A 12,573-nucleotide genomic window follows, 5' to 3' on the forward strand; every position below is an offset into this window, starting at 1 on the left:
TCTCTTCAAAATTAGTTGACCTCCTGATGATCACGGGTGAGCAGTGATCAACTTGGAGTTAATATAAAGGTCATTCAACTTTATAATTTCTAACATTTTGACAACTAAATTTTAATTAATGTCTTAAATTGACCATTAACAATCTCAAAATGAAAATCAGTCAAGTAAGCATTTGTTTTATATTGTGACAATCAGTCGTATATCTACATGGCCAATAATCCAATTTTTCATGAGAGAACACACAGAATTGGATTGTCACTTTATAAGAGAGGAAATCAAGGCAGGATGATTCATTTATTACCCGTTACTACTCAACAACAACAACAGCCTGCAGATTTGCTTTCACAACCTTTGTTTCTTGATTTAGTTCACAAGCTTGGTTTTTACATAGTCCAACTTGAAAGGCATGTTAACATATAATGAGTTTAGGGTTATTTTGTAATTAAATCCTTTAATAAAGGATTAAGTTATAAGTTGTATATTCTCTTAGATATTCTATTAGTGAATTAGAGAGGGAAGAAACGTTAACAACAGTTTTAGTTTCTATGGCTTGGTTTGTTTTACATGTTCATGTTTATTATTTGCTACTGTTATTAGTTATTTGTAGCTGTTATTTGTTGATTTTTTTTTTTTTAAAGAAACAGTTACAAAAATTGAAAACAAAAACACAATGGGTTCTTATATTCTTTTTATCTTCTAAATTATTTTTCTACAAATCAATAAATTTTCATTATTCTTTTCCTTGGAGATCAATTAGATCTTTCATTCTCAATCTATTCATAAAAAAAAGATTTAGCAAGCATGCATTTAATACAGCAATGGCAAATAAACAAATTAAAACCAGAAGCAGTTGTGACTTCCTAACTTTTTATACAAAACTTAATTAAAAAAAAAAAACAAATTATTGAACGGAACCTTACAAAACTCTAATACTATATAATGGAATTAGTTAAATTGAAAAATTTAAACTGACTGTTAAAACTGTAGTAACTCTAATACTATATAATGGAATTAGTTAAAGAAATAATTGAACTGAAAACTCAACATAGAGAAAATTATAAATCTTTTATCAAGACAATAATTTGCCATTATTTAACTCATAGAGAAAATTATTATACACTATAGCCAAGCCAATAATTTACCTCCATGATCCTAAATAGCTTATAAATACACAATGCTAACCATTGTGAATCTCCAAGAACAACAACAAGTTCAAACATGGCTATTTCATGTGTCTCTATTCTTCCTCTCCTTCTGTTCTTCCTTTCTTTAGCCTCTTCTTCCTTGTCTTCACCATTATCTAACAATCCTCAAACTTTCATTGTCTTTATGTCCAAATCAGATAAGCCTGCCCTCTTCTCCTCCCACCACCACTGGTACTCCTCCATCATCAATTCCCTTCCTCCCTCTACTCACTCTCCCAAGATCCTTTATACTTACCCCCAAGCCATCAGTGGTTTCTCCGCCCACATTACACCCGATCAAGCTGAAGCATTAAGTCGGGTTTCTGGCGTAATCTCGGTTATCCCAGACCAGATTAATCAGCTCCATACCACTCGAACCCCTCAGTTTTTAGGGCTTTCTTCTGAGTCTGACTTTTGGCTTGATGGTGATTTTGGGGAAGACATTATCATTGGTGTTCTTGACACTGGAGTATGGCCAGGACATCCGAGTTTTTCAGACGATGGTATGTCTGATGTTCCGGCCAGTTGGAAAGGTAGTTGCGAAACATCAGATGATTTTCCTTCTTATGTTTGCAACAAGAAACTCATAGGGGCGAGAGCGTTCTATCATGGCTATAATGCATCAAAAGACTCACATTCTCCTAAAGATACACAAGGTCATGGAACCCATACAGCATCTACTGCTGGTGGATCATTGGTTAAAAATGCAAGCTTTTACCAATATGCAAAGGGTGATGCTCGTGGTATGGCCTCAAAGGCACGAATTGCTGTTTATAAGATTTGTTGGAGTGGTGGTTGCTCAGGCTCTGATATTCTAGCAGCCTTTGGACAAGCTATTGAAGATGGTGTCCATGTGATCTCCTTATCTGTTGGTTCTACTGGTAAAGCTTCTCCATATTATTGGGATACCACAGCGATTGGGGCATATGTTGCATCAGTTCAGTATGGTATCACTGTGTCTTGTTCTGCTGGGAATTCAGGTCCAGGTGCATATACTGCTGTTAATGTTGCCCCTTGGATTCTCACTGTTGGTGCTTCTACCATTGACAGGCAGTTTCGAGCTGATGTAGTGCTTGGCGATGGGAGAACTTTTCACGGGGCATCGCTCTACACGGGTGAGCCTTTACCGGATAAATTCATCCCATTAGTGTATGCTGGTGATGTTGGAAGTAGCGTTTGTACTGCGGGGAGTTTGGATTCATCAAAAGTTAAAGGTAAAATTGTGCTTTGTGACAACGGGGTAATTCAAAGACCGGAGAAAGGTATTGAAGTGAAGCGCGCAGGTGGGGTTGGAATGATAGTTCGTAACTACCAAGATGATCTAACTTTGGCTGCTGAGGCTTATCTTACACCAGCTACCACACTTGGTTTAACAGATGGAACTTCGATTCGATACTACATCTTTAGCAATTCCCCAACAGCAAAAATCGTCTTCCGCGGAACAGTAATTGGGGATTCACCGCCATCTCCTAAAGTTGCATCCTTTTCAAGTCGCGGTCCAAACTATGTCACGGCAGAAATCCTAAAGCCAGATGTTATAGCTCCTGGTGTTATGATCTTGGCTGGTTGGACTGGTGCCGTTTCTCCATCAAAGATGGAAAATGATGACCGAAGAGTTCAGTTTTGGCCAGATTCAGGTACATCAATGTCTTGTCCACATGTGAGTGGACTCGCAGCTGTGCTGCGAAAAGCACATCCGAATTGGTCACCTGCAGCTATAAAATCCGCTCTAATGACTACTGCTTATAATTTGGATAATTCCGGAGCAACCATTGGTGATATTGCTACTGGCAAAGCTTCAACACTCTTTGATCGTGGAGCTGGACATGTTGATCCTAATTCTGCTCTTGATCCTGGCCTAATCTATGACATTGACCAAGATGAGTATATCTCATTTCTCTGTGCAATTGGTTACACTAGGAAGCAAATTTTCCTATTTACTCAAGTGATGCCACGTGAAAATATATGTGATAATAATATGGGGAATCCAGGAAATCTAAACTACCCATCATTTTCTGTTGTTTTTGAGGATACATCTTCTGTGGTTACATATAAAAGGACAGTGAAGAATGTGGGAAGTTCTGCTAGTGTAGTTTATGATGTTAAGGTGAATGCTCCTGCAAATGTAGATGTGAAGGTCTCACCAACTAGGCTTGTGTTCAGTGAAGAGAATAAGAGCTTATCCTATGAAATTACATTCTCCAGCAGCACTTCTAGTCTAAGCTTGGGTTTAGATTCGGCTAGCAACACCGCACAAAGTTTTGGATCAATTGCCTGGAGTGATGGAATTCACACCGTTACGAGTCCCATAGCTGTTCTGTGGAAACAAGGAGTGTCCATGGCTTCCTTTTAAGACTCACTCTCTTCAAATTTTCTACTAGTTAATACATAAATGTGTGCAATCTATATTATCATATGCAATAAAACAAGACATGGGTAGACATGTCCAATTTGATTATTTTGTATCTCTTTAGAATCATTATTATTTATAAGATAATGATAACTCTAGAAGAAATCAAATTGATCATCACCGGAGTTCATAAACCACCTTCGATTTCGGTAATAAAAGTTATATTATTATAGTGTTCACACTATTTCCATGCTTGTGGTGATTTTTTTTATAAATTTAAATCAAGTTTGTAACTAGTAGCATTTTCTGGTGTTATTTTAGAAAATATTCTAACTAAATTCTGGTTCAATTTTAGTTCTTGGAATATTGGTTATATTTCAAATATCATTAATTTGTGGAATATGAGGAAGTATACAAAGATTTTGAAGGTTAAAATTAAAATTAAATTGAGTTAGAATTTTAAAAGCCTTTAAAAGCCTTCTTAGTATATTTGTAGAATACTTAAGTTAGATTCACATGAGTCTGAAAAGTGTTTAGATTTGTTTTTCTAATATAGGTTAAATCACTTAATAAACTCAAACTACAATAGTTTTAATATTTCATATCAATGTACAAGTTTATATTAGAGTAAAGTAAGAATTTTTCTAGAAAGAGTGGAGGTGTAACATTTGACCGCTAGTATAAGAGGTAATATTATTTTTAGATATTAAAGTAGACGATCAATTAGAGGTTTTGGTCACGAAACGAATTAACACTAGTTAATTATTAAATTGTTGGTCTGAATTTTTATATATTGAAAACTAATAATAATGTAAAGAAACTGAAAAAAAAAATTGTACGGATAGACTCATAACAGTGTCACGAGTCTAACTGAACCTTCGGTGAGAATTAACGATACAAGTTTAGTATTACATATTACAATTTTCGGTGACGAACATAAATAGTCTAATAGAAATGTTCGGTCTAAAATTTAATTTTATATAATAATTAAGTGAAGTTAATTTATCGAATTAAAGTAAGTAAAATTAGAAGGACTAATACTGATATTTGTCAATTAGGGTCGGTATAAAGTTAAATATAAAATTGGTAAATGAATTTGTATATAAAATTAGTTCAAATAAACTTATGATAATAAACAAGTCGAACGGTACATATATTCGGTCTAAAATAGCTATTCCGGTGACAGATAAAAACAAGTTTCAATTTTAAATGATTAAGTGGTTTTGAATACATTTTATTAAATTGTTTAAGATATATTGTTTAAAATATTTATATACTTTTGATTTTGATTATTTGAAGAATAATTATTTATTATCGTGGTATTTTGGAAATTTTATTGAGAAAATGAATTTGATAATCTTATGTGAATTGTTTTTGGATTGAGAAAGTAGTTGCGGTTATTATTGTTATTATTTATGTGATTTGGAATGAAGTCCAAATATGATTTTTATGTTGTGATATTTTGAAAGAAAGATAAAATGGTTTTCTCCATCTAGGATTGCCCGGGGTAGGGGTAGTAGTTGTAAGACCATATCTAAGGGCGGTTTGGCCAGAGTGCACGACTGGTAGTCCTAACGTTAGGCAAGACGAGATATGAATGAGATATCTCGATTATTGATATTGTTGATATTATTGATGTTATGAGAAACTACACGGGTGGAATTTGAGGATAGACACACATAAATTTGGTATTACGTTTCTGGCAATATGTGAGAATTTGAAAAATATATTTAATAACAAGCTTATTTTGTTACAGATTTTGATTACGAGTTGGTTTGATAGAATGTTTATTCGATTTGATTCGTTTTGATAAAATGATATATATGTATAAAATTATATAAAATTATATCGTAATAAAGTGAAATATACAGTTAAATGATTAATGTCAATCAACGTATCAATTAATTAAGAGAACTACCTAAAATGGGTAGAACTATGTGGCTTTGATTCTCGATTTAAAGATTCAAAGATATTCGGGATACGTAGTAAGCTTGATAAAATTATCGAGTCCAAGCCAAATAAATAATAAAATTTTAGGTAGTCCAAATAAATTTTTATCTATTAGAAAATTAAATTAAGAATTTAACGAGTTGAAATTAAAGAGTCGAATTCAGATATTGTTATCTTATCTTCCCTTCATACCCGATGCTGTTTTGGGTCGGGTGTGATAATATGGCTTACCATTACCTTATTTCGATCTAGTGATTTGCATGTAGAAAGGAACCGGTCGGAGATAGCCAAAGAGAGGGGTAAGAGAGATGAGGACGAGCTGCGTGAAACGTAGTTAGGAATTTGGAATGAGAGAGGGGTTTATATATGAGCTGAAATTTCAGTCAAACGTATTGAGCGGCTTAAATTTGATATCAGTTTTTGTTTTGTTGGCCGCGTAAGTAAATTTTGACTTAAACGCGCTTTCTTTAGATGACAAAGTTGTGTTATCGGAAGGTCACATGTGAATTGAGCTGATTTACATTTACGCTTTCAGATGACAAAATTTTGATATACTATCATGAAAAATAATCAGACGACACGAAAACAAATGTTTATCATGTATTTTATGTCATGTGAAAGGAAAAATTGCATAGTGTTCTCGCAATTGAGCTCCAAAAAAACCCCAAGCTTATGGTCTTGGCTCCACCATTAATTATATTTGATTATTAAACTTTAATAAAATATGGTAATCAGTATGTTAGTTAAATTGTTTGTACAACTTTTTATATATAATAATTAGATAAATGTCCATATAATTTTATTCATTTCACATGTAGATATCATTATCCGACAATGATTGCAACCAACATTTTTTCTAATCATTACTTGTGAAACAAATATCAGTAGTTTCAATTAATGATGAATATGAATATTTAAGATCGGGTTTTGGAAGGTGTTTAATCGGATCCTCTACATTAGATCGGATAATCGGATCGTGCTTCTGGAAGGTTTTTTTCATAATAAGAGTATCATAGTTCTACTCTAATTAGTATTCCTCAACGAGTATAAATCGCTCTTACATAAATATAATCATGTCTTATTATGATGCTTTCTCTTATGGAGTATAGTCAGTTTATTCCTATATATTGAGAATATGAATCTAACTCCTATATAAAGGGATCTTACTCCTTAAAATGGTATATATTTCTATCTCTTTACACATTACGTCATACTACACCTTATTTGTGCTATTACTTTAGCTTTATAATTAGAACTGACCTCGAATGTCGGAGATCAACCATCCTGTCTTGCAGAAACACTCGAGGAGCATTGCACCAGATCTTCCAAGAAGTCTACTAGATCCTTTGGTGATAATTTTGACCATGTTATCACTACTGTGGTGAGCATGGGCTTGAGGAATCGACATGAGTTAATGGGGTATCAATTATGGGGTTATTGCAGCATAAGTGGACAATGCCTTCATCATTCCCCCAATATCCAATGTTCCTCCTACCATTGCGGTAGCATCACACGTCCCTCCTACAAGTAGTAAAAAAAAACTTTTTATATTGTAAAATAAAAAGTCATCTTTTGTTGTTCATATATAAAAAAAATGTTTTTCATATTGTTAAAAAAAAGTTATTTTCTATTAAAAGTTGAGGTTTTGTTATGTTGAAAAAAAAGGAAACTTTACTTAGATTTAATGTATCTAAATTTGTGGATGCAAGCTCAATTGTATGTACAAAATAAGGCTTACCACCCTTGTGTTATAGAGAAGGATGATATGTTTTCAATTTTGATTCTTTGACTCAGTTGGAGGTTATCCTTAGAGTCTTGTTAATTTATGCATTTATATTTAACCTTTGAGCTAGATATAGATACACACATGAGTATATTTTAAGGTTCAATAAAAAGATAAAAACAACCCTAAAAAGAGTAGGATCTTCATAAAATTCATTTTTTCATTATTTTTAAGAATGATAGCATTAGACTAGACGGGTCGTCGCCACCTCCCTTATTTTGTAGGAACATATTCAAATAGCGAGACGCTTTGAAGATCCGTATATCAGAGAATCACACAAAAGTTCAAATAATAATAATAAAAGATTATCTTAATATTATAGACCATATCCCCACATATTGAAATCAATATGTGGCTATGTGATTGTGCGATAATAATGATAATAATAATGATGACAATAATAATAATAATAATAATAATAATAATAATAAATATTATAACAATAATGAGATTGAGTCAGGGGTCTTTTTTCTGGTATCTCTCTGGCTTTGAGCAGGGGTTGTCGATCGATTGAGATTGAGTCAGATAATGCCGAGATAGTGGCGGCTATTAATGAGGATAGAGATACTGCATGTATTGGTCGGAACCTTTTCAAAGGTATCAAGCTCTTTCTTAGGAACTTTGAGTGTGTTCGTCTTCGGCATGTGTTCCGGGAGCAAAATCGGGTTGCTGATTTTATGGCTAGCAGCGCTCATGCTCTTGAACCGGGTGTTACTCATCTTCTGCTCCCGTCGGTTGACATTCAAAGGCTGCTGCTGGATGATCTCGTGGGAGCTGGCTTTCCTAGGATGGTTCCGCCTTAGTTTCTTTTTTTTTGTTGTTGTTTCCTTTCTTATTTATCAAAAAAATAAAATAACAATAATGATATTGATGTATTTTTTACTATATTTGCGAAGTGTTTTTGGATTGATAAAGCTGTTGCGGTTATTGTTGTTATTATTTATGTGATTTGGATTGAAGTCCAAATATAATTTTTATGTTGTGATATTTTGAAAGATAGATAAAATGGTTTTGTCCATTTAGGATTGCCCGGGGTAGAGTTGTAATTGTAAGACCATACCTAAGGGCGGTATGGCCAGAGTGCACGGCTAGTAGTCCTAACGTTAGGCAAGGAACGAGGTATTAATGAGATATCTCGATTATTGATATTGTTGATATTGTTGATGTTATGAGAAACTACACGGGTGGAATTCGAGGATGGACACACACACAACGAATTTTGTATTACATTTTGACAATGTTCGATGATTTAAAATATAAAGTTTTACCTTTGTTTGATTACGAGTTGGTTTGGTAAAACTTTTGTTTGATAAAACATTTATTTGATTTGATTCGTTTTGATAAGATGATATATATATATATATATATAGGAGAAGACTCTTGTGAGAACCATTTTTTAGGTGAATATACTTCCTTATGGTGAGAACACTCAAAACTACGTCGTTTTAAGTAGAAAAATTAAAAAAACAAAACACTGCTGCTTACAAGGATTGAACCTGGGACTATACATCTACACTCCACATTACCAATTATTAATAGAAAAAAAATGTGCATAATAATGAATATTAATAGAAAAAAAAATCCAAGAACATGCTCTAATTTCTTATTTATTTAATTCCTCTATATTTTTGTAATTTATATTTTAAAATGTTAAGGACGATGTTCTAAATATTGTTACATATGTTCTAAACTTTATAATTTGTGTTCTAAAAATTAAGTATAATGTTTTTTTAAAAAAATAGTAAATATATGGACCATTTTTACATTTGTTCTATAATATAATTTATAACTCATATTCTAAATAACATAACGTATGTTCTAAAAAACATAACGTATGTTCTAAAGTTTATATTTTGTGTTCCAAAAATTAAGTATAATGTTCTAAAAAAATCAGTAGATATCTCGATCGTTTTTTCATTTGTTCTATAATATAATTTCTAACTCATGTTCGAAAAAACATAACATATGTTCTAAAAAACATGACGTATGTTCTAAAAAATATGTCGTACGTTCTAAACTTCATAGTTCGTGTTTTAAAAGTTAAAATATATGTTCTAACATTTGTTTTAAAAAATATATTGTTTGTGTTCCAAAGTTTAAGTATAATGTTCTAAAAAAATCAGTAGATATGTGGATCGTTTTTTCATTTGTTCTATAATATAATTTATAACTCATGTTCGAAAAAACATAACACATGTTCTAAAAAACATAACGTATGTTGTAAAAAATATGTCGTACGTTCTAAACTTCATAGTTCGTGTTTTAAAAGTTGAAATATATGTTCTAACGTATGTTTTAATAAATATATTTTCTTTATCACGACCCATTCCGCGGACCGTGACCGGCGCTAGGGAACTGGTAAGCTCAAGCTACCGGAACCCGTATCAAGCCTTAATATAATATATGATCAACCTTACTAATAGTCTTAACTTCATTTAATATTAAATCTTTCAAGAAAGACACACCATAATAATCCTCATACTGGTACTGCGGTCTAGAACATAAACTTTAACATAATTCTTAAATATCCGTACATAACAAGATAGATGTGCTGCCCGGAGAAAGATATTGGGCTGCAACCGACTTTCTAGTCACCTGAAAAATTAAAGGAGTCAAACCTCCCATAGTGAATTAATTATATGCAATGCATGAGTAATTTAACATTAATGTCACACATAATAATAATAATAATTATATATATATATATATATATATATATGTATACAATATAAATAGGCACATAGTATTCTTACCAAAAAAAAAAAAATAGGCACAGAGTATGCTTTTCATAAAATTGTATTGTAAATAAATAGATAGGTGGGTTTAACATGTGTGTTGGACCCTAAACCTCAATACCCAGTCTAATAATCCATAAATAATTAACAATTTCACTTCTACGATTTATAGGGACCAAACAATGCATAATTTGATGATGGTCCAAGAATTAAAGTTGCTTTAAAGACTATTTAGAGTATTCTAAAATAAAAAAGGAAAATTTTCTGTCAAACTTCATACCTCACCGGAGCCGGTCACCGGAATCCGCCGGTCGGAAAACTCGAGTTTAACAAATGAAGAAACCGGTCACACCACCTTACTCCTTACACTTTCATTGACCTAGAAACACCTTCAAAACTTCTAATTTAACCGGAAAAGTCGAAAATTGGAGAAGATTGTCAGTTTTTCGGCGGTCTCCGATCAATGGAAAATCACCCTTGCATGCCCCAATTAGCGACCTACCCAAAGGTTTTCTGACCTTCTGAGTCCGTTTTTGGGGTCAGAATCGCGAAAAGAAGAGCAGAAAATGAAGAAATAGGAGGGGCAGCCAAAGTGACGAATCTTCTTCCCTTGACTGCTCTTGAAACACATAAAATCACTTCCTAAAACTTACCTAAACTTGAACTACATGATGAGATCTTCGGTTCGGTATAAGGAACGTAGAAGACGGTTAAGAATTGAGGGAGTTATGGTGATTTGAAGATTGAAGGGGAATGAGTTTGAGTTCAAGGAGGAAGAAGAAGAAGAAGTCTGTCGACTCTTCTTTCTTATTATAAGCTAAAATGTTGTTTAGTCCCTCCTTGATTAAAAATATAAAATTTGTTACCCAAAACTAATTATAACTTGCAATTTAGCCCATAATGAAATCTTAATTTAGTTAAATCATACTCAAACTTAGATTTAACATATTGGGTCCCCTTATAGAAATTCGTCCTCGAATTTAAAATTGAAGGACTAACCTCATGTTTGAAATAGATATGGATAATTGTTCTTCATCTCCAATTCGGATTTCCAAGTGCACTCTCCCATGGAATGATTACTCCATAACACCTTCACTATTGGGATGACTTTCGATCGAAGTTGGTGAACTTGACGATCCACAATTGTCACTAGTTGCTCCTCATAAGATAAATCTTCACTAACTTCTATCGTTTGAGGATGAAGAACATGAGAAGGATCGGGAACATATTTCCTTAGCATTGATATATGGAACACAGGATGAACTTGTGATAAGTTAGGAGGCAATGCTAATTGATATGCAACTTCGCCTATTTTCTTCAAAATTTCAAACGGTCCGATGTATCTAGGTGACAACTTTCCTTTCTTTCCAAATCTCATGATTCCTTTTATTGGTGACACTTTGATAAAAACATAGTCTCCTTCCATGAATACCACGTCCTTCCTTCTTGGATCCACATAGCTTTTCTGCCTACTAAAAGCAGTTTGTAACCTTTGCCGAATGATGGGAACCTTTTCAGAAGTTATTTGTATTATCTCTGGACCAGTGAGCTTCCTTTCACCAACTTCTTCCCAACATAAAGGAGATCTACACTTTATACCATATAATTCTTCATAAGGAGCCATTTGAATGCTTGAGTGGTAGCTATTATTATATGCAAATTCAATGAGAGGCAAATATGTATCCCAATAACCACCAAAGTCCAACACACACATTCTCAACATGTCTTCCAGCGTTTGGATTGTTCTTTCAGATTGACCATCTGTTTGTGGATGAAAAGCTGTGCTAAAATTTAATCTAGTACCCAAAGCACTTTGGAGTTTCTCCCAAAATTTTGAAGTAAACACCGAGCCTCTGTCTGACACAATAGACACTGGTACTCTATGTAGGCAAACAATTTTATCCACGTACAACTGTGCCAATTTTGCCACTGAATATGTTGTCTTTACTGGAAGAAAATGCGCTGACTTGGTTAATCTATCAACTATGACCCAAATAGAATTATATCCGGTTAAAGCACGGGGTAATCCAACTACAAAATCCATGGTTACTCGCTCCCATTTCCATTCTGGAATAGGTAACTGTTGTAATAATCCTGAAGGCTTCTGATGTTCGAGTTTCACTTGTTGACAAGTCAAACAACGAGATACAAACTCTGCTACATCTCGCTTCATACCATTCCACCAATACAGCTTCTTAAGATCTTGATACATCTTTGTAGAGCCTGGATGCACATTATAAGCTGCAAAGTGTGCTTCTTCCATGATCTCTTTCCTCAAATCATCTACATTGGGAACACAAAATCAGTCTCCATGTCGTAGACATCCACCATCATCAATTCTAAAATCTCGATCCTCATCATCATTCAATTCATCTGCAATCTTACACAACTGAGGATCTCTTGATTGAGCTGCCTTGATTCTATCAAGTAACACTGATCTAACCTTAAAGTGAGCTAAGAATGTGCCATGATGATTCAACTCTAGTTGCACTCCAAAATCATACAGATCGTGCATATCTTTAATCAAAGGCCTTCTTTCTGAGCTAATATGAGCTAGACTTCCTGAAGATT

At 33.5% G+C, this 12,573-nt stretch overlaps 1 protein-coding gene and 1 long non-coding RNA gene across 2 annotated transcripts; both read left to right on the forward strand.

Moving 5' to 3' along the window:
• The first annotated feature begins 1,180 nt into the window (after positions 1-1,180).
• On the forward strand, positions 1,181-3,642 carry LOC136223065 (subtilisin-like protease SBT1.4). The gene has a single exon (XM_066010854.1). It carries the CDS (start codon positions 1,219-1,221, stop codon positions 3,535-3,537), a length of 2,319 nt encoding a protein of 772 aa, XP_065866926.1. The 5' UTR covers positions 1,181-1,218; the 3' UTR covers positions 3,538-3,642.
• Positions 3,643-6,426: 2,784 nt separating this feature from the next.
• LOC136224445 (uncharacterized) lies at positions 6,427-7,259 on the forward strand. The gene is made up of 2 exons (XR_010686426.1): positions 6,427-6,662; positions 6,780-7,259. It is a non-coding gene; the product is annotated as an uncharacterized lncRNA (long non-coding RNA).
• The last annotated feature ends 5,314 nt before the right edge of the window (positions 7,260-12,573 follow it).

Source organism: Euphorbia lathyris, chromosome 3, assembly GCF_963576675.1.
Source record: "Euphorbia lathyris chromosome 3, ddEupLath1.1, whole genome shotgun sequence".
NCBI lineage: Eukaryota > Viridiplantae > Streptophyta > Magnoliopsida > Malpighiales > Euphorbiaceae > Euphorbia > Euphorbia lathyris.